Consider the following 25266-nt stretch of genomic DNA (forward strand, 5'->3'; position numbering starts at 1 on the left):
TATAATTTAAACCACGTTAACCAAAGCATTGGCTAATTTGTTGTGGTTTAACTTTTAATAGGGTCATGTTTATAGATCAGGGCCGAATTGTGGAATTCGATTCACCTCAAGTCCTTTTGAAGAATAATCAATCTATGTTCTACGAACTGGTCAAAGATGCCAATCTTCTCTAAATCAACTGGGCTTGGTTCAGAAAAACATCGATGTTTGGGAAAATGTTCTTTATACGTCGTAGTTGTTGAACTCCAAAATCTTGCGTAATCGATGCTATTCGAAATGGCGACGGCTCAATGGACGGCGAGATACTCAGGACCATAAAATTTAAAACGTCTAAAATGAATGAAGGGTGCGCTTGTGCTTTATATATGTAACATAAAATTTCCCTAGTGATAATTTTCGGACATTTTACTGAATATAATTTTCCTGCATTGGTGGAACACTTAGAATCATGGAAGAATTAGATTTTAAATATTTTTGGTATTTCCAACCATGCTCGATAATATTTGCCGCTATTTTGTGACGTTTAAATTCCAGCTTAAAATAATTCATATTATGAATAAATTCATCTTCAGTTCTGTCTGAAATAAACTTTAAATGAATAATTCTTCGCTGAAGTTGTTTAGGAAACACCCAATAATCTTTTGTGATCACTAGTCTTTATCAAGTGACACTTGTGGGTTGTAGCAACAATTTGAAAAGAATCTTACAATTATTGCCGAGCAATAAAATATGCGGCTTGACAAAGAAGAAATTAGACTTTTACGTACAATGTTTTTCTTGAGAGAGTGGTAACTGTTTAAAATAATTAAATATGTAATTTAGACTAAGCCTGTTAGTCTAGCAAATGGGAATAAGATAAAAATAGGGATAGTAGAGGTTAGAGGTAAGGATCGTAGAGTTTAGAGATAAGGATCGTAGAGGTTAGAGATAAAGATCGTAGAGCTTGAAGGTACGGATCGTATAGATTAGAGATGAGAATAGTATATGCAAGAATACTGTTTTCGTATTTCTTTTAATATGAAATACTTCCATAATTGCCATCGTTAAAATTGGCCATTGATAACTGTCTAAAATTAGAGATACCATTTTGTAGCTCATAATTAGCTTTATGAAGACATTGCGGCTTTGGTAAGAATCGACATACGACCCCACACAATATAACCGTGCTTCCAACGAGGGAATACAAAGTTGGTCTATATCCATTCAAAGTAATTTCAAAAATAATCGAAAACGGAACGAAAGACAAGCCGATCAACGCTTGCGCTCCGGATTGGCCCAAACGATGGGAAAAACTATATAACAGATTAGATCCCGCTATCACCACTGATGATGTAACAACAACTAAGACACAAACGTCGCAATCGAGTAGAAACACTTGATCACCAAAGAGTATTTGAGCAAGGCTAACCAATGTCAGTAACAAATACAGAACGTAATTCGAGGCGTAGAGGTTAAAGTTTAAAATCTTCTTGGAAACTAAACACGTCGTCGCATAGGCGAATGTTGACAACAAGGCAAAACCAACACCACGTACGTCTAACGCGATACCACCAAAGATGAACGAAGGTTGACAGACGATAATCACACCGATGATGGCCAAAATCGAACCGAATATCGAAGACAATTTAAATTTTTCTTCCGATAAAATTGGCGATATTATATTGACTATTAGCGCGGTTAAGGATGTAATAGCCGAAACATCGGACTGTGGGATGAAGACCAAGGCAAACTGTTCCGAGTAAAGGTAGAACATCCAGCCTAGTAACCATATGATGGCGAAGGGTAGTTGCGACTTACTCAGACTTATTCCTTCTCTGGTATTCACAACCAGGATGGGTTGGTAAAACAGGACCCCGATTATCCATCTGTACATGCTCATGATCATAACGTTTTCAGCCTTCAAGTAGTTTTTTTGAAGGACTTGACCAAAGGCAGCGCTTAGATTTGCGCTTAAACAAAGAATGAGGGGTAAAATTATCCCGAATTTCGACAATAACCATAACATCGGTGCAGAGCTGAATAGATTATGAAACATTTCACTTCAAAATGCTAACTTTCAATGCTATGTGGCGTGGTTTATGAATAAGAGTTTAGATTTTGTACACGTAAAGCAATTTGCATTTGCCTACCGGAGAGAGTATAGTAGGTGTGTTAATTTTTCTTCCCCAGAATTTTGTCTCTTTCAATCTCTTCCCCTGGTTTTTTACTCTTACCCGGTTTTGTTCTGATACTTAGTTTGTTATTTAATTATTAGGTAGACCTGTGATGCATGCTCAGAGGTAGTGCACGCGCTTGCATGGATATTGCAATCGTAAAGGGGGACGGGTAAAAGTGACAGCTCTGATACGTGGCACGAAGACGGTTTTCATGTTCAGTATAATGCTAGGGTTCGAAAAGAAGTTGTGAAACGTATCTTAAAACAGATTGTAGAATCAGTTTTAAACTGCTCCTGGAAATGAAGAATTTCGCATTGCTTGATAGTCACGTATGAGTATATATTGTCCCTTACCCACCAGTTTACGACTTCAGATCCAGTTTTCGTTACTGGGAGGCCATTAGTCGCGGTGACGTTGTTTCCGAAGTTTTCAACCCGCTGGGCTTTTGTTTTCGAATTTAATTAATTTTAAGGGGTCATCAGTAAATGATCCTTATCATAACTTTTAAACGGTGGCCTGGACGACAAAATGCCATAGAACATTTTCGACTTAAAATCGCTCATAGAACCCGCAGTAGTTCGGTTCTACCACCATTTTAGAATCACCCTGTATTGAAGGGTCAGGAGAAGTTTTCAACGACTATACTGTTATAAATAACAGCAACCCAGCCTTCACACATAGTGCCCTTTCCGTATGAAACTGAATCTCTCATTCTAGCTACCTTGCCCGCCTTCCTTATCCCCCTCCCGCGCTAACCCCAAAACCGGAGTAAAGAGAAAATATTTGAATTATAAATGCTTTCAACAAATGGGCTTCGCCACAGCTGTCCATCAAATTTACCCTAAATTTAAGGGTTGGCACATTATAACAGGGTGAATTCTTTGACGATACCAATGTTGATTCTTTCCCAATACTCCCAAGAGCCGGAAGACGATCTTTTCCTAACAAGGGTCCCGACTAACTTGTTTTACGTACGTCCGAAGTTAGAAAAACTGCTGTAAACGCATACCATAGCGCTAATATACCTTTTTTCGCAATTCTTTCACATTACAAGCTTGAAAGTGGTAGCAGATCTTGTCTTAATAAGTTTCTAGCCACACTTGTTCAAGACGTACCCCGGCCACAAACATACACACAAATCTTAAGCGCATAATCACACCTAGCAAAAATGTATGCTAAACTATAGAAATCGGACCTATTATTGTAGTGGTCAGTGTATCCCTAGAGTATTGAATTGGGCAGGCATTTCTCAAGTTTATATGGAACTCTTCGAATAGACTTAGATAGTTGTTGGATGCTTAGCACATTAGAAACCACACGGAGTATTAAAAAATGACTTTTCCAACTTGTTATTATCAGATTTATTACATGTATTTGACGTCATTGGAACATTATATTTTACCGTAAATATTATCGTTTAGAAAATGATAAAGTTTGTTTACCAAAAATGAAGAATTTTGTTTTTGATCGAGAACACTTGCGTTTACCAAGGTCTCGGTATAGATGATTGCACTTCCTCTACTCCAATCATTGTTTATTCCAAAACACTAGAGGTTTGAAATGATTCGAAAGCAAACTGTATTTTGCATTTAATTAATGCTAATGAAAGTTTGGTCTTAATTATGCACACGAATTTGTTGTAAAACACACTTGTTCATTGGTTAAGACTCGACTGTATCACGGTCTGCGTGTACGGTTTGAAACATATAACATCTCATAGGTGTTTGAATGGCCCCCACGACTAATTTAGTTTATAAATAAAAAATTTCGAAAAATGTGTAAAATTAATAATATTTTAGTTCTTCTTATTAAGAGCCTTAAAATATAAAAAACATTATCTTTTAAATGAAGGCATTTAGAGCAGTCAAGAGGAAATTACAAAACTGCTGGTCTAGCCTCCAGGTAAGTTAAGATTAAACACATATTAAGTCTCTAAGAAATATGGATTCGAGGTTAGGGATAAGGATCATAGAGGTTAGGGATAAGGATCATAGAGGTTAGGGATAAGGATCATAGAGGTTAGGGATAAGGATCATAGAGGTTAGGGATAAGGATCATAGAGGTTAGGGATAAGGATCGTAGAGGTTAGGGATAAGGATCGTAGAGGTTAGGGATAAGGATCGTAGAGGTTAGGGATAAGGATCGTAGAGGTTAGGGATAAGGATCGTAGAGGTTAGGGATAAGGATCGTAGAGGTTAGGGATAAGGATCGTAGAGGTTAGGGATAAGGATCATAGAGGTTAGGGATAAGGATCATAGAGGTTAGGGATAAGGATCATAGAGGTTAGGGATAAGGATCATAGAGGTTAGGGATAAGGATCATAGAGGTTAGGGATAAGGATCATAGAGGTTAGGGATAAGGATCATAGAGGTTAGGGATAAGGATCTTAGAGGTTAGGGATAAGGATCTTAGAGGTTAGGGATAAGGATCGTAGAGGTTAGGGATTAGGATCGTAGAGGTTAGGGATAAGGATCGTAGAGGTTAGGGATAAGGATCGTAGAGGTTAGGGATAAGGATCGTAGAGGTTAGGGATAAGGATCGTAGAGGTTAGGGATAAGGATCGTAGAGGTTAGGGATAAGGATCGTAGAGGTTAGGGATAAGGATCGTAGAGGTTAGGGATAAGGATCGTAGAGGTTAGGGATAAGGATCGTAGAGGTTAGGGATAAGGATCGTAGAGGTTAGGGATAAGGATCGTAGAGGTTAGGGATAAGGATCGTAGAGGTTAGGGATAAGGATCGTAGAAGTTAGGGATAAGGATCGTAGAGGTTAGGGATAAGGATCGTAGAGGTTAGGGATAAGGATCGTAGAGGTTAGGGATAAGGATCGTAGAGTTTAGGTATAATGATCATAGAGCTTAGAGATATGGATTACAGAGGTTACAGATAAGGATCGTAGAACTTGAAGGTAGGGATCGTGGAGTTTGGAGATGAAAATAGTATGTATGAGAGAACATGCGAGAGATACTGTTTTCATATTTCTTTTATTATGAAATACTTCCATAATTGTCATTTTTAAAATTGGCCATTGATAACCGCCTAAAATTAGGGATACTATTTTTAAGCTCATAATTACATTGCGGCTTCGGTAAGAATCGACAAACAACCCCACACAATATAACCGCGCTTCCAACGAGGGAATACGAAGTTGGTCTATATCCATTCAAAGTCATTTCAAAAATAATCGAAAACGGAACGAAAGACAAGCCGATCAACGCTTGCGCTCCGGATTCTCCCAAACGATGGGAAAAACTATATAACAGATTAGATCCGGCTATGGCCACTGATGACGCAATAACCGCCAAGGTCGAAACGTCGCAATCGAGTAGAAACATTTGATCACCAAAGAGTATTTGAGCTAGGCTAACCAATGTCAGTAACAAATATAGAACATAATTCAAGGCGTAGAGGTTAAAGTTTAAAATATTCTTCGACAGTAAACAAGTCGTCGCGTAGGCGAATGTTGACAACAAGGCAAAACCAATACCGCGTACGTCTAACGTGATACCGCCAAAGATGAACGAAGGTTGACTGACGATAATCACACCGATGATTGCCAAAATCGAACCGAATATCGAAGACAATTTAAATTTTTCATCCGATGAAATTGGCGATATTATATTGACTATTAGCGCGGCTAAACATGTAATAGCCGAAACATCGGACTGCGGGATGTAAACCAAGGCAAACTGCTCCGAGTAAAGGTAGCACATCCAGCCTAATAACCATAAGATGGCGAAAGGAAGTTGCGACTTACTCAGATTTGGACCTTCTTTGGAATTCACAACCAGAATGGGTTGGTAAAACAGGACACCGATTATCCATCTGTACATGCTCATGATCAAAACGTTTTCAACCTTCAAGTACTTTTTTTGAAGGACTTGACCAAAGGCAGCGCTTAGATTTGCGCTTAAACCAAGGATGGGGGGTAAAATTATGAAGATTTCCGACAATAACGATAACATTATTGCGGAGCTGTATAGTTTAGGAAACATTTCCTTTCATACAGCAAACTGTAAATGCTATGTGGCGTGTTATATGAAATATAGTTTAGATTTTGAAAACGAAAAACAATTTAAGTTTACCTACCGGGGAAGTATAGATTCCGGCTTCACTGGCGTATAGAGGCGAGGCTAGTTTAGCAAAATAACGTTTCTTTCCAATATGTTGTCTCTCTCCATTTCTTCCCCCATTTTTACTCCAGGTGGTTATAAAATAACAGCTTTGTTAGTTGAAAAATTGTATTATTGTACCAATAGCCTGGTTTTTCAGTTCAGTATAAAGCAAGGTTTCTAAAAGGAGTTTTAAAACGCATCTTATAATAGATTTTAGAAGTTTAGAATCCTTTTTAAACTCATCCTCGAAATGACCCACCAGTTTTACGACTTCAGAACTTCTCGCGTTTGAACAAGCCTTTTTCAGTATCGTGAACTATATACGCGAGATTTCATCAAAATCTTTTAAAAAGTGCTAAGCCTATTTACCCTTTTCTTCACCTAATCACTCCATCACTCTTTCGAAATCGATATACTGGCTATTGATGCCCATCCAAAAACTTTATGTTATGTAAAAGCCCGTGTCAGGAATTTCCGACTTTTTCGCTCGAAAAATTAACGGCGTCAGCTTTTAACATGGCCGACTATGAGAGGAACACTTTTTTTCAGCCTTAAATTTTAAAATACTGGTTCAAATGTCTTGGAAATTTAATGATATGTGCAAAATAAGGTTTTGTAATTTTGTGCAAAGTTAATTTCTCTTTTATAGTAACTATTTTTTGTAGGAAAATTAGAACAAAAATTAGCCATAATGAAAGGGATAAGTCTTCAAACGGATTAAATGTGTTTTCTTTGGATTTAATGGTTCAAATTTCTTGAAATTTTAGGAAGAGGCATAGTGAAGGGTTTTAAATTATGATTCAAAGTTACAAAGTTTTCAAACGAACAATTCATTTCCAAAAAAATTCTTTAAAATTTTTGTTTGTGTATAATCACAACCTATTAAGTAATTTAATGAATTTTTAAGAATAGAACTACTCGTTTTAAAACTTTAAAACTTTTCAGGGTAATTTAAAACTCTTTAGTATTCCTCTCACTAAAATTTCAAGAGATTCGAGCCAGTGAAACCGAAGGAAACAATAAAAGAGAAACTTTTGTAACTTTAAATAAAAAGAACAAACCTTAATCTACAAATCTTATTAAAATTTGAAGAGATTTAACCAAAATTTTCAGAAATAGGGCCAAAAATCTGTGTTCCTCCCATAGACGGCCATGTTATAAGCTGACTCCTCTGATTCCTGGGTTAAAATGTATGACACGCTTTTTGAGTGCGATTGGACGGGTTTCTATAGCGCCTGCAGCCTAAGCGAGTCGGATATTGTTGTAATTATGTGTAGTTTTAAGTCATTTCTAGTAACTTACTTATGATAAAGCGTTAGTAAATTCCTCTATATTCGTCATTTAGCGAGCGTTTATATTGTACTGTAAGAACGTAATCTGGGATTTTTGTGGTCTTCCATGGACCATGAACCATGAATTATTCACCGTCTAAGGACCGTGGGTCTCCAAAACAGTAGGTTCAACCTTTGAGCGAAAATTGTATGCAATTAACAATAACGTGTAAAAAGGGTATGAAATGGCAACCTGGCTTTCATTGGATTTATGGTGTGTGATATATAAGGTATAGGTTAGGTTTGGATAGGGTTAGGGTAAAGTTTATGTTAGAATAGGCTAGGACTATGTTCAATTGAGAGCTATGTGGCCTTTCATTTAACCTTAATCCAACCTGGATCGTAGACGTTAGGGATAAGGATCGTAGAGGTTTGGGGATAAGGATCGTAGAGGTTTGGGGATAAGGATCGTAGAGGTTTGGGGATAAGGATCGTAGAGGTTTGGGGATAAGGATCGTAGAGGTTTGGGGATAAGGATCGTAGAGGTTTGGGGATAAGGATCGTAGAGGTTTGGGGATAAGGATCGTAGAGGTTTGGGGATAAGGATCGTAGAGGTTTGGGGATAAGGATCGTAGAGGTTTGGGGATAAGGATCGTAGAGGTTTGGGGATAAGGATCGTAGAGGTTTGGGGATAAGGATCGTAGAGGTTTGGGGATAAGGATCGTAGAGGTTTGGGGATAAGGATCGTAGAGGTTTGGGGATAAGGATCGTAGAGGTTGGGGTTAAGGATCGTAGAGGTTGGGGTTAAGGATCGTAGAGGTTGGGGTTAAGGATCGTAGAGGTTGAGGATAAGGATCGTAGAGATTGGGGATAAGGATCGTAGAGATTGGGGATAAGGATCGTAGAGATTGGGGATAAGGATCGTAGAGATTGGGGATAAGGATCGTAGAGATTGGGGATAAGGATCGTAGATATTGGGGATAAGGATCGTAGATATTGGGGATAAGGATCGTAGAGGTTGGGGTTAAGGACGGAAAAGGCGGGGCTAAGTTAAGGATCGTGGAGGTTGGGGATAAGGATCGTGGAGGTTGGGGATAAGGATCGTGGAGGTTGGGGATAAGGATCGTGGAGGTTGGGGATAAGGATCGTGGAGGTTGGGGATAAGGATCGTGGAGGTTGGGGATAAGGATCGTGGAGGTTGGGGATAAGGATCGTGGAGGTTGGGGATAAGGATCGTGGAGGTTGGGGATAAGGATCGTGGAGGTTGGGGATAAGGATCGTGGAGGTTGGGGATAAGGATCGTGGAGGTTGGGGATAAGGATCGTGGAGGTTGGGGATAAGGATCGTGGAGGTTGGGGATAAGGATCGTGGAGGTTGGGGATAAGGATCGTGGAGGTTGGGGATAAGGATCGTGGAGGTTGGGGATAAGGATCGTAGAGATTGGGGATAAGGATCGTAGAGATTGGGGATAAGGATCGTAGAGATTGGGGATAAGGATCGTAGAGATTGGGGATAAGGATCGTAGAGATTGGGGATAAGGATCGTAGAGATTGGGGATAAGGATCGTACAGATTGGGGATAAGGATCGTAGAGATTGGGGATAAGGATCGTAGAGATTGGGGATAAGGATCGTAGAGATTGGGGATAAGGATCGTAGAGATTGGGGATAAGGATCGTACAGATTGGGGATAAGGATCGTAGAGATTGGGGATAAGGATCGTAGAGATTGGGGATAAGGATCGTACAGATTGAGGATAAGGATCGTAGAGGTTGGGGTTAAGGATCGTAGAGGTTGGGGTTAAGGATCGTAGAGGTTGGGGTTAAGGATGGAAAAGGTGGGGTTAAGTAAAGGATCGTAGAGTTTGGGGTTAAGGATCGTGGAGGTTGGGGTTAAATATCGAGGAGGTTGGGGTTAAGGATCGAGGAGGTTGGGGTTAAGGATCGTGGAGGTTGGGTTAAGGATCGAGGAGGTTGGAGATGAGAATACTGAGAACAGTATATATGTAAGAATATGCGAGAGATACTGTTTTCATATTTCTTTTAATATGAAATACTTCCATAATTGGCATCTTCAAATTTGCCCGTTGATAACTGTGTATGATTAGAGATAGTGTTTTGAAGCTCATAATTAGCTTTATGAAGACATTGTGGCTTTGGTAAGAATCGACAAACAACCCCACACAATATAACCGCGCTTCCAACGAGGGAATACAAAGTTGGTCTATATCCATTCAAAGTCATTTCAAAAATAATCGAAAATGGAACGAAACAAAAGCCGATCAACGCTTGCGCTCCGGATTCGCCCAAACGATAGGAAAAACTGTATAACAAATTAGATCCGGCTATGGCCACTGATGATGCAACAACCGCCAAGGTCCAAACGTCACAATCGAGATTAAACGCTTGATCACCAAAGAGTATTTGAGCTAGGCTAACCAATGTCAGTAACAAATACAGAACATAATTCAAGGCGTAGAGGTTAAAGTTTAAAATCTTCTTGGAAACTAAACACATTGTCGCGTATGAGAATGCTGACAATAAGGCACAAATAATACCACGAACGTCTAACGCGACACCGCCAAAGAGGAACGAAGGTTGGCTGACGATAATCACGCCGCAGATGGCCAAAATCGAACCGAATATCGAAGACAAATTAAATTTTTCTTCCGATAACGCTGGCGATATTAGGTTGACTATTAGCGCGTTTACAGATACAATAGCCGAAAAATCGGACTGTGGGATGTAAAGCAAGGCGAACTGTTCCGAGTAAAGGTAGATCATCCAGCCTAATAACCATAAGATGGCAAACGGTAGTTGCGACTTACTCAGACTTAGGCCTTCTCCGGAATTCACTACCAGAATGGGTTGGTAAAACAGGACTCCGATTATCCATCTGTACATGCTCATGATCATAAAATTTTCAGCCTTCAAGTAGTTTTTTTGAAGGACTTGACCAAAGGCAGCGCTTAGATTTGCGCTTAAACTGAGAATGAGGGGTAAAATTACCCCGAATTTCGACAATAACGATAACATCGGTGCAGATGTGAATAGATTATAAAAGATTCCACTTCAAAACGCAAACTTTCTATGCTAAGTGGCGTGGTATTATGAAGTATAGTTTATATTTTTTGCACGTAGAGCAATCTGCGTTTGCCTACCGGAGAGAGTATAGACTTAGGTTTCACTGGTGTGTACGGGCGCAGCATGCGTTTTTTCCAATATTTTCTCTCTCTCAATTTCTTCCCACTATTTAATAGGTGTGGTTATGTAATAAAACGGAGTAATGCGCTGATACCCTGTTGGTTATTTTGTTATTTAGTAGACCTCTGTTGCATGCTGTAAAAACGTAAACGCTTTAGCCCTATAATACAAGGAGTAGATCAAAAAAATCTAAAATGTTTGATAATAAAACTAAACAAGTTGGGAAAACCAAAATATTACCTCTCCGTGTCAAGAGGTCTACTACTACAAACGTATTTACCTAGATATGGAATTATTTCACTTTTTTGAAGTAAAAATTTACGAAATATTGAAGCAGTATTCCAAACATAGCGAATGTACAGTAAAGCAGACGACATTTTACATCCAATAAGGATAAATCTTGGACACATGGAAATCAGTCAATGGGGAAAAGAACAGGAAATGAAGTCTACGCTTCAGCTGTTTACCCTATATTCTGAAAGCTACATTCACAACTGGTTTGCAGTGTAAATACTATCGTCTCGTCTCACCTCAACAATATTCTTAGTTTGCCAACATGAATGTTAACGTTAAATAACACCAAAGCTAAATTGTAGCTAGACGCACTAATAGTCAATGCGCACCATAAAGAGAATAATAAGTCTGTAGTTACTACCCGTTTACCCATAGCCCTTTTACTAATCTTATTATTATTATTTAAGAGTGTATTTAACTTTCGGCTCACTCTGAACCGTTGATGTCTGTTCATTTCAGACACGAAAATCAAAGCCAAAAGTTTACTTCACCTCAGGCCTCAATTATTTACTCTTTGTTTCACTAAGCCTATTGCGGATAATACTTGTTATACGCGCCGGAGTCTAGGTCTTAGTTTTCTTCATGAAATCACTAAACCAAGGATTATTCTATATACAGATGTAGTATAGCTTAAGCAATATATAAACAGCCATTTCAAATAACAATATTAAAAAACATCTTTGGAATATCAAAATGAAACGGAGCTTTAACGCTACAAAAGTACTAAATGCATCATAATTACGAAAAATACTTCCAGATATTCACTTTATATTATGGAAAAAGGGAATATTAAGGTTCTGTATGATTTCTTAACACATCAACACAAGGCTAACTGCTAACGCGACGCACTAGTGTAACAATGGACGGACACACACAGACAACAAGAGTAACAAGGAGTATAAACCCATTAGTGGAAGCAGTATTTTTTTTTTCCGAAACAATCTCGCTTATGTTTATCCTCTCTAGATTTCGCTAAAAACGTATTACTACTACGTAAAATATTAATAGACAGGCAAGGATTGATACCATTAAATTTAATATTATCCATATTTTCATTTCATATACAGAGAAAAGAAATTATTATGTTTCTGAGAGGAGCTTCCCATTTTGGTTGTTGTTTTGAAAAATATATCGCAATGCACGGGCCTTGATAGATATAGGAGGCAATGAATGAAATATATCGCATGCACGGGCCTTGGCAGATATAGGAGGCGATGATAATCTCTCTCTTTGCACGAGAGGTTTATCTTTAATATTTAAATAAATATAATTATTTTAATCTTCAATAATTAACATTAATAATAGTTAAATCGTTTAAAATAACGTTATACCTATTATCATCTCAAACTTTGCTAATATTGACGTTTAAAGTGAAGGGTACCCCTCTTGCCCACTTTCTTAAAATTTTGGGGTATATATACTTTTCGTTTCCATTATAATAGTAAGGAAAAAGCGCAATTGCGAAAACCTTTGGTGGCGATCCCACCTTAGGGAGGCTAGACGTTTCTCGTAACCCTAGCTGATCGCCGCGTATATCCTAAAACCAAACGATGATAATGGAGTAGAAGCCAATGATACAGATTGGTGTCTATGTGGAATAGACGGAAGACCAGTGGATGGTGGTGTTTAGAAGCCAATGAGACAGATTGGTGTCTATGTGGAATAGACGGAAGACCAGTGGATGGTGGTGTTAGAAGCCAATGATACAGATTGATGTCTATGTGGAATAGACGGAAGACCAGTGGATGGTGGTGTTAGAAGCCAATGATACAGATTGGTGTCTATGTGGAATAGACGGAAGACCAGTGGATGGTGGTGTTAGAAGCCAATGATACAGATTGGTGTCTATGTGGGATTGACAACGAATAGAAGATGGTGGTGGTGGAAGCCAGAAAAGTACCAGACTGGTGTTCATATGGGATGGACGAATACCAAACATGTTGGTGTGAGAACTCAAGTATAGAGTAGCCAACGGAGAGAAATACAATCAGGCCCGTAGCCACGGGGGGGCACCAGGGGGCAATGCCCCCTCAAAAATATATCCTGCCCCCTCAAATAAGATTTCGGTTTGCCCCTAAATGCCCCCTAAAAATTTTCCAATGCCCCCTTATCAAATTAACTTTTTATTTTGGTACACAAATATTAAAACTATTTAGAATGTATATCAACATATTTTAGACTTTATTGTCTTTATCTGTGTATATTCCTGATACACTTGAATTTTTTTTAGCTTTTGTCGTTATCCTTGATATATATCGCTGGTTTTGTCATCCAGGACCAAAATATTATGTCGGGGTACAGCGAGGGGTCGGGCGTTTTGGAAAAAGTGTTCGGGATTTCGAAATCCAATTTGATTTCTTCGGATTCCGTTTGATTTCAGAATTCGATAAAATGCAATGAATTTCATCGAATTTTGAGATTTTTCCCATGATTCCGTCGGATTTTGCTATTTTTCTCGTTATTTCGACGGATTTTGCGATATTTCCATTGATGTCGTTGGATTTTGAGATTTGTTACGTGATATCCTCGGATTTTGAGAATTTCCCCTTGATTTCGTCGGATTTTGTGATTTCTTTGGATTTTGGATTTCGTGAATTTTGTAATGGATTTCACGATTTCTTTACTGATTTTGTGATTTCGCTTCTGATTTCGTGATTTTTATGTTGATTTCGTGATTTCTTAGTTGATTTTGTGTTTTTTTCCTGATTTTATGATTTCTTTAATGATTTTGTGATTTCGTTGCTGATTTTTTATTTGATTTCAAAATCAGCATTGATTTCGGATTTCTTAAGTTGGATTTCACGGGTAGCGTACGGGAATTAATGAATGACCGACCCCTCGGGGTACAGACTTAGATTTGACGCCTCAACAGCGACTTGCGAAGTTGCGAGGCAAGCTTTTCTTGCCCTACTCGCGTATTTTCACTTTAACGACGCGCTATGTCACTTGAAAGAAAGTGAAACTTAACTTCCCTAGCCTACGAAAAAGATCTGACTTGAAATTTAGATTTAGAATTGTTTATTAACAATTTATTTTTTTTAAACTTTTTAAAAAAAGTTTGATTTTCAATTGTTAAATGAGTGTCAATAATGAAATACCTGCGGAAATATTTATTGTCTGACATTTTGATATTTATGTTATTCTACAAAAAAAATTCCATTTGCCATGCCCCCTCACAGAAAAATACTGCCCCCTCTGCGTAACGTTTCTGGCTACGGGCCTGAATACAATTTTCCAAATTTCTGTGAACTGTCAATGCGGTCCGGAAATTGGGAACACGTTTGCTCCGACACGCAAACTGCGAACGCGGTCACGTGGGTGTAACAACGGACAGACAGACACACAGACAGACACGGCCGTTACAGAACCTCTCCTGGACTACGTCACAAGGAGAGGTAAAAAATCATATGTGGTTAAAGAAACAGAAAATGGAAACTGAAAAAATGAACATTAACGATTGTATACTGATAAAACTTCTCTTGCTCACGACGTCATTATAGCTTCTATAAATCTCTTGGACTGTTATTTATAGTTAAAATGTTTCTTGATCATTTTGGTGCGAAAAATACATTGGAAAACTTAATGTAGAAAGTTTTTTTAATTATAAGCACTTAAAACTTCACACTTTCGGCCTAAAAAAGGTCAGGGAAAACCTGGAAAAGTCAGGGAATTTGGTTCTTAAAATTGCGTGGCAACCCAGTCGTAACTTTATAGTGTATACGAAACACTATATAGTCTTTTTATCGTTGTTGGTTGCTTAGCACATTGGAAACCACACGGAGTATTTCAAAATGATTTTTTCCCTTGTTCTAGTTCTATGGTGTGTTTTAACAATGGATGACTAATTTATTTTTTGAGTAGGCTTATGATAATGGTGTTGTGTGTAAGCTTACAAAATAAGACCATAATATAACGTAAAAAATTAAACGTATAGGTTCAAATATTAAAGTTAAATTTAAATTCTCGGGATAATAAAAAATGTATATATTATTTTTAAATTTTACGTATATTATTATGTTTTGAGTATTATTTCAAAAATTTTAAGTCATAAGTTTTTAATATTATTTTTTAGTTTAACGTAAGGCATTAAGTTTAGAAATCGGTTATGATTTCTGGTGTATGATTCAAGTTTCATTTCTTACCTATTTTTATAAAGGACGCTTTCACCTTATTATTATTTATATTGGAACTTTAAGTTTATTTTAATGCAATTATGTATACGTAGGATTATATAGAAAAAGTTCATAATATAAAGTAAATAATACATATTTTGATTAAAGGGTATAATATGAAGTAAAATCAGTTATTTATGTTTTCAGAAATGCAGAAAAAATAACTGCAGAAAAAAACCCCAAAATATTGCATTGAAAAACTTAAAGAAACAACTACGCTTGGTTTAACAACGAAGCAGATTATAATACATATAAAAAATCTACTTACTTAAGAATACTAATTGAAAGCAGGAAGCCATACTTCTCCTTGGAAGGGATAATTGGAATAGTTTCTGAAGTCATGTCTGGAGTAAAAGGGGGATGGGCCAGACAACGTATTAAAAACTTCAGTTATCGCTTCATGAAAGTTTACATGTTGCACAGTTTATTTTCTGCCAAACAATAGGAACTGCACTATTGCAGGCAGTTTTGCTCCGTCGGTACAATTACGTGTTTTAAATTTATTTTTTGAAGACGTTATGACTCCTCTCTAAATAAGGGTTATAATGTCGCTTAAAGAACTAAAGAATATTTAAGCTTCTTACAGTAAAACTAAACAGAGGAGTGTTAGGTATTTGGAACGTATAAGTTAGTGTTAGGGATAAGGATCGGTCCCTTTGATGGCAAACGGAAGTTGTGACTTACTTACTCAGACTTGGACAATTCACTACCAGAATGGGTTGGTAAAGCATGAAACCGAATATCTATCTGTATCTGTACATGCTCAGAATCAGAACGTTTTCAGTCTTCAAGTACTTTTTTAGAAGGACTTGTAGTTAGGCCGCCACAGGATATAATCGTGCACTTTTTGATAAAAGCATGAAAATTGGTGAAAAGGTAGTACTATATATGTAGAAGCGATTTAAGATTGGAGGCAACGTGCATTCGCTGTGCAAAATTAATTATAAGTAATTAAACATGCCTCGAAAGTGTAGTGATACCTGTATGAGAAACCCCTATACTGGCCCTTTTACCCGCTATACGGAGGGGAGTCGACTATAATTCACGACTCTTTACGATCACGGGGGACCGACACTAAAGCCAATTTTTAGGTAAAACTACCTTTCTGCGGCTTCCAAATTGAATAATGAACAGAAATGTTCATAAATTAAAAGCAAATTAGAATTATACATCACCAAATTTTATTTAATCATAAAAATAGTTAGTACTTCATATATACTGAATATAATTTGTTTAATTTTAATGAGAATTAAATAGTATACACGAGTACAAATCGGTGGAATGTTTTCCTTATCTCTGTTTTTTTGAGAGAACATCATTTTTCTGGCAATGTTTACGTCAGATTCCAAACTACATCGATCATACATTAAAATAATGAAACGTTCCACAATGCTTAAATTTTGGAACCGTAGGTCTTAAAGACAACAAACCTAAACTAAGCCTTACCTAACACTAACCAAGCCTAACCTAATCTGACCTATAAAACAAGCAATATTTTGAAAAAGGCAGGTGTTTATTGTATAAAACTTTGCTAGTAGTTTTCACGATTTTTTAGAGAGGACGATCGCCTATCAAACTTAGTTTTGTTATTAATCAGCCAGTTAAGCCTGTAATTTAGTTTAGCTGTAACCTCCATTTTCTAATAATATTTCGTAATTTGTTTCTGTGTGCTTGTGTTCCTGGAAAAATCAATAGTCCGAGCCTAATTTCGGAGACAAAAAAATCGACTGAATAATGGTAAAAAAATTGGCACATTATTATGTTCTTGAACATCAAAATATAATAAAAATAACTTGTTGAATTATAATATTAAAATTGTGATTAAATAAACCTGTATTTATAACCAAAAAACTCGCCAAAAACACTCCTTTGAACGCCCAGAAAGCAATCATTTGATTAGAAAAAAGCTTCCGTGTGAACGCTCATAACGCTCTCGTTAAAAAGCCAAAAACGCGCTCATTTGAACACCAAAAATAGTCACGTTTGAACGCCCATAATTCTCTTGTTTTAATGCCAAAAACACTCTTGTTAGAACGTCAAAATGATCTTGTTTAAACGCCGAAATTAGTTCGAATTCTAATACATTCCTATTTGAACGCTAAAACGACCATGTCTGAACGTTTCATTAGCGCAAGGCAGTTATTCAAAATTGAATGAGATAAAGATTAATTTTTGAATGGTAATATATTAGCTGTTCAATAATTAGTGCTAGCGTTAAGTTATGATCGATATGACGGTATATTGATCAGAAATGAATGTGCTGAGTTTTGAACGCCTAAAATACTCCTGTTCAAAACGGAATGTTTCTGGTTAAATCTGAATTCGTCAATAGAGGCTTGTTCAAAATTGAACGGTCGTTATCATTTTTGCATGCCGAAAGCACGCTCATATTTATCAGTGCAGCAATTTGGCTTAACGCCGATGTTAGTCAACATGTAAAATCAGAAATTTATGATATAACCGTCAAATTCTGGTAAAATGTATATGATTTACTTCTCATTATTCAAGAAACACCTCATAATTCAACATATTATATTCTGAATATTATATGAAGTACTAACCATTTTTATGATTGAATAAAATTTGGTGATGTATAATTCTAATTTGCTTTTAATTTATGAACATTTCTGTTCATTATTCAATTTGGAAGCCGCAGAAAGGTAGTTTTACCTAAAAATTGGCTTTAGTGTCGGTCCCCCGCGATCGTAAAGAGTCGTGAATTATAGTCGACTCCCCTCCGTATAGCGGGTAAAAGGGCCAGTATAGGGGTATCTCATACAGGTATCACTACACTTTCGAGGCATGTTTAATTACTTATAATTAATTTTGCACAGCGAATGCACGTTGCCTCCAATCTTAAATCGCTTCTACATATATAGTACTACCTTTTCACCAATTTTCATGCTTTTATCAAAAAGTGCACGATTTAAATAAAATATGCTTGTTGGCTGCTGTACTATTGACCAAAAGCAGCGCTTAGAGATTTGCACATAAACAAAGAATAAGGGGCAAAATTGCCCCTTATTTTGACAATAACGATAGCATTGATGCGGAGCTGAATAGTTTAGGAAACATTTCGCTTCAAAGCACAAATTTTCTATATGTTGCCTAGAGGGAGCCTTCGACTGCCCTTTCAGTTCCATAATTTACTATTAATAAGAAATAAACTAATAATAAATGTTTCGTTAAAGCACTAAAAAAAATGCCGCGCGACGCATTAAGCCTTTACCAAAAATTAAAACAAACGAACAGACGACGCCCTATGACGATGTGCGCGGAACTAGTTGCGCGGCTAAGAATCTTCCAGAACGAGTGAAAGCGGGGGGGGGGGGAACTATGGCCTATAATCTGTAAGCGCGTTTCAATGGGGAAACGGCCTGTCGAAGAACTCCCTCACCCCTATGTTCTCCTAGATGTGGCGTGGTATATGAATTACCAGGAATTACAGATACGATTTTTGTTTCACTGACGTATGAGTATATGTTCACACTTACACGGGATTCGGTTGACAAACTATAGTTTTGATTCACTTTTGAAACACTCTTTTTTTGTAGTTCGAGGTGATTTCAACATCCTCGGTTCACAAATTGCAACTTAAGACGATTCTCTTAGTGCTATCTGCTTATCTTTACGTTGGTGTTGTCTGTTAACTTAATCCCTTGTGAAATACCCCTGAAAACTAGAAACTTGCTTCCAAAGCAGGGCCAGACTTAAGAAAAATTTCTTATAAGACACGTGTCTAGTGATCCCCCTTTGACTGGAAAATTTATATTACATTGTACACTGGAGTGTGCAAAAATAGTGCCCCATCATCATAGTCAAGCTATCAAAACTTCGTTAAATTTATTGGTCAAAACGTCCAGTGACCCCCTTGGTTTCTAAAAAAATTGAAGGACATTTTAAAATTTTATTGGACAATGTCCCGTGTGCTATGCTTATTTCCCGCCCTGTTCCAAAGCCGCTTTAAGTTGGTTCGCGAAGCAACTTCAAGAAACGCGTTTGTAAATAGCTTCTCGTATATCTTGACTTTTGTTCACACCTAACTTTAGAAGCGTTTCAAATCGCTTCGAACCGTTTCCCATGTAAGTGTGAACGTGGCTTTTAGCTATGTTCACATTTGCACGGGATTCGTTTGACAAACTAATTTTGAAAAACTCTTTTTGGCTAGTTCGAAGCGATTTTAACAGTCTCAGTTCACAAATCGCAACTTAATAAAGACGCTTCTTCAGGGCCAGAAATAAGCACAGGATACTGGACACTGTCCAGTAATATTTTAAAATGCCCCATAATATTTTTAAAAACTAAGGGGGTTACTGGCCAGTTTGACCAATAAATTTTAACAAAGGAGATATGGGGATGTCCTTTGAGTATGTTATAGTCTTATTTGTCCCCATCGAACCATACTAAAGACTTGTTATTAAGACAAACAGGGGCCGAGTAATTAAGGAAAATGTTAACAAACATAGTCCCCTCCATAGAAAAAGCATTACACTAAACTTTGGAGGCTCATAACTGTGGTTCTACTAGAGATACGGGGATGCCCTTTGAATATGTTATAGTCCTATTTGCTCCCCATGCAACCATAGTAAAGACTTGAGATTAGGACAAACAGGGGCCGAGTAATTAAGCAAAATGTTCATAAACATACCCCACTCCAAAGGAATAGCATTACACCCAACTTTCGAGGCTCATAGCCCTGGTTCTACTAGAGATACGCGGATTTTTGCACACTCTAGTGGACAGGGTCCTATAACTTTCCAAGTCAAAGGAGGGGTCATAGTACACATGTCATAAGGAATTTTTCTTTTTTCCGGCCCTGCCTGCACTTCTCTTAGTGCTGTCAAGAAGTTATATCAGTATCTCAGAGAGAAGATATAAGATGCCTTTGTATTTGCGCGCCATAGTCCCAGTCCCCCTTTCAAAATACAAGGGGGGGACGTAAAAGGAGGCGCCGGGCTATTTCGCTCTCGTCAGTCGGAAATTTTCCTCACTCGCGTCGTCGCGCTGACGTGAGTTTTCAAGAACCAATGAGATGCTGGTTGTAATTTAGAGACGGGGATTGACTGCGGACCTACGTTAGGACTGGAGATAAAGCTGGAAATCTGGCGAATTTATATCTTCTCTCTGAGATACTGATATAACTTCTTGGTGCTGTCTGCTTATCTTTTCGTTGGTGTTGTCTGCTAAGGCCGGAGAAAATACACTTAATAATAATCTCATCCCTTTTGAAATACCCTTGAAAACTAGAAAATTGCTTCCAAAGCCGCTTTGAGTTGGTTCCCAAAAACAACTTCAAGAAACCGCGTTTGTAATTAGTTTCTCGAGTATTTTCATTTTTGTTCACACTTAAACTTTTGAAGCGTTTTGAATCGTTTCGAACCGGTTTCCCATGTAAGTGTGAACGTGACTATTGTTACTGGCCCACCAGTTTTACGACTTCAGAAATCAGAACCAGTTTCTGTTCTCATTTTAAAGTGAAATTAATATAATCTGTACAAATTTCGTCAATCTGCGTATGCATGATGGAAATTTGTATATTATCATTAAGTAACACTACAAGTCAGTGAAGCTAGTTTGTCACCTCTACGTGATATTGGGGGAGACTGGTTTGTATACTGGTAAAAAGCTATAAAATTATTCTTAATAACACTTCAGACAAAAATTGATTAAAAATACTTGTAGGAACATACTTGAAATATAAAATTAAGAAATAGGAATGAAATGTACTTCAGACAGACTTCACTGATAAAATATATGTTAACAAGTAACTCAGATAAGAATTATCAGAAATAAAATATGATGTTTCCTGGTTTTTAACCAATAGCAGTCGTAAAAACTAAAGCAAGCGAATATAAACAAGTTGGCAAACCAAAATATACCTCTCCGAATCGAAACGCAATTAAGAGTTTTTTCATAATTAATTACCTTAATTCCAGTAAAATCACTTTGAGATATTTTATTCCTGAAATCATTTTAAACATAAATATTAATGACGTTTGAATTCCAGCGTATGCCTCTTTAACCTTTTCTGGAAATTTAGGGTACATAAGGGGATTGGTTCACAATAAATGACAAAAACCCGCAATTGTGTGAATCTTTGGTGCAAGCCCTACCATTGGGAGGCCAGACGATTCTCGTAACCGTAGCCGATCGCCGCGTACTTCTTAATCCTAGCGATGGGAGTAGAAGCATAAGCATATAAAACTACCCGTAAATTACCTCGAATTTTTAAAGAAAATGCGAAAAACTCTTAGTGATAAGTGTACACAGTACAACTGGTTTCTTATGAATAGGATAAGTACAAAAGATAAAAGTGTAGGTTGCCGCATGCCTTTATTACGCGAACTTCAAAATCCACGTTTTAGCCCCACTAGCAGTTGTTTGTTATGATTACAAGTATTAATTGAGGTAGAGCTTATAATAGGTAAGTTTAAGATATATATTAATCCTTGTATTTATACCCAAGCTTCCGGTAGCATCCCTTGCGCGATTTGGATAAAGTTTCCCTTTTGTGCCACCTTTTGTGTCGCGAGTTTTACCTAGACAATGCCTGTGGTTAATTTCCCGCTGATTCACGCTTACGGGTGGTTTGATATGCTTATGGTAGAAGCCAAAAATTACTTTCTGCGAGCACGTTTGCTGCTATTTGCCAACTACGAACGCGGTTACAGACACACACGTCCAGTGTTTTACCTCTCTGTGACGTCATCGTCACTCGGAGAGGTAAAAAGACAAATGAAATTGGTTATTACAAAATTTACAATCAGACGGTTCGCGATAAACAATAAAATAAAATAAAAATTTTCTCCGGATAGAATATATTCACAAAATATAAGTGAGCTTTTCGACCATACTCCCGTCACTAATCTAGTATCTATTTAACTATCCCTTTAATCAGAAGTAAGATAAGGGACTAGAAGTATCGAGTTAACCAAATTCTTCACTTGGCGAAAGTGAATATTCTTGATAACACACCATTAGTTGGACCTCCGGTAGCTGTTTCTTAATTTTCCCTCCAAAACGCGAGACGCTCGCGGCGGTAGACGGCCGAACTAGATTCAAGGCCACGCGTCCGTGTTCCGCAGCTTTAGGTTGAGGGGAAGGGTGTAGGAAATATTTCTGGAACTCGACCAATTTTCTGCTCTCTAGTGTAGGCGCCATGGAAGCGGCATAAAATCCTCGAATTTGTTCACTAGTGCCAGGATTCCCAGGAGCCCTGGATCTATTACCAATGCTAGAGCACTTAACTTCTAGTCCGTTATCTTACCTCTCCAGCGTGGGAAATATGGCGGTGGCACAGGGCAAATGACCAGTTTAAAAATTGCCAGATCCGGTTTAAAAATTAAATCGGAAAGGGGGGTCAGTGGTTCACGGGACCACTAAGAAAATTCAAGGGTAACCACAGTCCAAACATTAACTCAAATATTTTAATTATCCACTTCATTAGTTTAGCAGACGACCTAACCAGGTCAAAGGTTATGGACCAGTTTATTTATTGCAGGCCGGGGGGTGGCTGGCGTATAGTTCAGTTTAAAAAATCTTTATTTCCTAGCCTGTGCATGGGCCTATACCGTATGTTTTAAGCTTCCTTACAGGGATTCATTTATTTAATTAAGACTTCTTATGAATAAAAGAATTGAATTTATTCTAAAATAGTTTCTTCTACCTACATAAGGAAGTAAACATTCACAATGATTGAATTTTACGTCAGGCATTAAGCCGTTATTTATTACAAAATTTAAGAGAAATATTTTGAGAACTTTCATTTTAACTTTAAAGTAGATTTCAATAAGTTTGTTTGCTGATAATGTGCGAAAATATACGAGTGATACTGTTTTCATGTTTCTTTTAATATGAAATACTTCCATAATTGGCATCATTAACACTGGTCATTGATAACTGACTAAAATTAGGTACACTATTTTGAAGCTTATAATTAGCTTTATGAAGACATTGTGGCTTTGGTAAGAATCGACAAACAATTCCACTCAAAATAACCGCGCTACCAACGAGGGAATAAAAAGTTGGCCTATATCCATTCAATGTTATTTCAAAAATAATTGAAAATGGAACGAAAGACAGGCCGATCAACACTTGCGCTCCGGATTGGCCCAAACGATAGGAAAAACTATATAACAAATTAGATCCGGCTATGGCCACTGATGACGCAATAACCGCCAAGGCCCAAACGTCACAATCCAGGTTAAAGACTTGATCACCAAAGAGTATTTGAGCGAGGCTAACCAATGTCAGTAACAAATACAGAACATAATTCAAGGCGTAGAGGTTAAAGTTTAAAATCTTCTTGGAAACTAAACACGTCGTCGCATAGGCGAATGTTGACAACAAGGCAAAACCAACACCACGTACGTCTAACGCGATACCACCAAAGATGAACGAAGGTTGACTGACGATAATCACACCGATGATGGCCAAAATTGAACCGATTATCGAAGACAATTTAAATTTTTCATCCGATAAAATTGGGGATATTATATTGACTATTAGCGCGGCTAAACATGTAATAGCCGAAACATCGGACTGTGGGATGTAAACCAAGGCAAACTGTTCCGAGTAAAGGTAGATCATCCAGCCTAGTAACCATATGATGGCAAACGGCAATTGCGACTTACTCAGATTTAGGCCTTCTTTGGAATTCACAACCAGAATGGGTTGGTAAAACAGGACCCCGATTATCCATCTATACATGCTCATGATCATAACGTTTTCAGTCTTCAAGTACTTTTTTTGAAGGACTTGACCAAAGGCAGCGCTTAGATTTGCGCTTAAACTAAGAATGAGGGGTAAAATTACGCCCAATTTCGACGATAACGATAATATTGGTGCAGAGCTATATAGTTTTTGAAACATTTCTCTTCAAAGCGCGTACTTTCTATGCTGTTGCGTGATGTATGAACTATAATTTTAGTTTTGTAAACGTAAAACAAATTATGTTTGTTTTTCTGTTTAGTTTGTTTTACTTCTCTTTACTATGTCCTGTATTTTTGTCCTGTACTTTTTAATCGTACTAGGTTAGTAGGTTCAGTACCATACCCTTCTTTTTAAATTTTATTGCATCCAGAAATTTTTGTTGAGATCAGTTTTTAGTTTGCAATGAACGAAAAAAATGTTTATCCATGTCCTACATTATTCATAAAAACGGTCTTTGTGGAGTAGAGTTACTAAAAGATAAGTGAACAAAATGGAATGACTGAAGTCCCAGATATAAAAAAATTTTCAGTATATAGATATTATCATAAGCATATCAAACCACCCATAAGCGTGAATCGGCGGGAAATTAGCCACAGGCATTGTCTAGGTAAAACTCACGACACAAGTCTTCCTGGTGGCACAAAAGGGAAACTTTATTCAAATCGCGCAAGGGATGCTACCGGAAGCTTGGGAATAAATACAAGGATTAATATATATCATAAACTTACCTATTATAAACTCTACCTCTATTAATACTTGTAATCATAACAAACATTGTCGTCTGCTAGTGGGGCTAAAACGTGGATTTTGAAGTTCGCGTAATAAAGGCATGCGGCAACCATAGATATAGTAAAACTATAAAGGGTCTAGATCCACTTCGCTGGCTTAGGCTTAACGAAAAAAACGTGGAAGGGGCAACGAGCAGACAGCCGCTATTTTCTGGGGGTAGCCGTATAAAACGCCATCTATCGGGAACTTTCGAAACTAAATTAAGGGATGAGCTTAGAGTAGTGGCACTCTATGTTAACCCCCTATAGGGCATAATAAGTCAAACCCTCGGAGATGCCATTACTCCATTTTATACGAGCTAAGAGCAGAAAAACGTATTTTATAAATTTTACACCTGTAAAATCGTTTAAAAAACACTTGGAACTTGTATTTCTACTTACTTTCGAGGAAATACCACCGTTTTCTGAAGGTAAGAGTCTTTTTTTATACATTTATTAGTAATAAAAACATTTAAGGCGAGCTAAGCCTTGGTCATGGCCATAATGTAGATTTGATTTGCACATAGAGAAAAGAGGCTGTACTTTTGTGACTTGGAAAATTTATTTTTTAGGCTTTTCGA

At 37.4% G+C, this 25266-nt stretch overlaps 4 protein-coding genes across 11 annotated transcripts in view; 1 reads left to right on the top strand and 3 right to left on the bottom strand.

Annotated features, from left to right (window-relative positions):
- LOC149618789 (ATP-binding cassette sub-family C member 1-like) overlaps positions 1–3364 on the top strand; it is a 245074-nt gene extending 241710 nt beyond the window's left edge. The window contains exon 22 of the mRNA XM_089853941.1: positions 62–3364. Coding sequence (XP_089710067.1) covers positions 62–173 — 112 coding nt within the window. The 3' untranslated portion in view covers positions 174–3364. The remainder of the gene's footprint in view (positions 1–61) is intronic.
- A 1776-nt stretch (positions 3365–5140) lies between these two features.
- LOC149618800 (solute carrier family 35 member G1-like) lies at positions 5141–6118 on the bottom strand. Its single transcript, XM_089854528.1, has one exon. The coding sequence runs from the start codon at positions 6116–6118 to the stop codon at positions 5141–5143; it is 978 nt and encodes a 325-aa protein (XP_089710654.1).
- Positions 6119–9349: 3231 nt separating this feature from the next.
- LOC149618801 (uncharacterized) lies at positions 9350–21670 on the bottom strand. Of its 6 annotated transcripts, none has more exons than XM_089853955.1 (4): positions 21320–21670; positions 21132–21168; positions 15475–15735; positions 9350–10875 (listed from the first exon to the last, which is right to left on the bottom strand). In XM_089853955.1, the coding sequence occupies exon 4, from the start codon at positions 10570–10572 to the stop codon at positions 9580–9582; it is 993 nt and encodes a 330-aa protein (XP_089710081.1). In that variant the 5' UTR covers positions 10573–10875; positions 15475–15735; positions 21132–21168; positions 21320–21670; the 3' UTR covers positions 9350–9579. The 6 variants fall into 6 exon arrangements, with proteins under 6 accessions (XP_089710081.1, XP_089710078.1, XP_089710076.1 ...); XM_089853952.1 differs by lacking the exons at positions 21132–21168; positions 21320–21670 and adding exons at positions 18701–18915; positions 19990–20404; XM_089853950.1 differs by lacking the exons at positions 21132–21168; positions 21320–21670 and adding exons at positions 18701–18963; positions 19855–20404.
- A 214-nt stretch (positions 21671–21884) lies between these two features.
- LOC149618802 (uncharacterized) lies at positions 21885–24791 on the bottom strand. 3 transcript variants are annotated; one of them, XM_089855907.1, is made up of 3 exons: positions 24663–24791; positions 24537–24604; positions 21885–24388 (listed from the first exon to the last, which is right to left on the bottom strand). In XM_089855907.1, the coding sequence occupies exon 3, from the start codon at positions 24075–24077 to the stop codon at positions 23055–23057; it is 1023 nt and encodes a 340-aa protein (XP_089712033.1). In that variant the 5' UTR covers positions 24078–24388; positions 24537–24604; positions 24663–24791; the 3' UTR covers positions 21885–23054. The 3 variants fall into 3 exon arrangements, with proteins under 3 accessions (XP_089712033.1, XP_089712034.1, XP_089712035.1); XM_089855908.1 differs by having other exon boundaries at positions 24481–24549; positions 24647–24753; XM_089855909.1 differs by lacking the exon at positions 24537–24604 and having other exon boundaries at positions 24647–24785.
- Between the last annotated feature and the right edge of the window lie 475 nt (positions 24792–25266).

The sequence above is a fragment of the Phalangium opilio genome, unplaced genomic scaffold (assembly GCF_054372755.1).
Source record: "Phalangium opilio isolate 3A_F unplaced genomic scaffold, DU_Popi_V2 ptg000209l_1, whole genome shotgun sequence".
NCBI classification, from domain to species: domain Eukaryota; kingdom Metazoa; phylum Arthropoda; class Arachnida; order Opiliones; family Phalangiidae; genus Phalangium; species Phalangium opilio.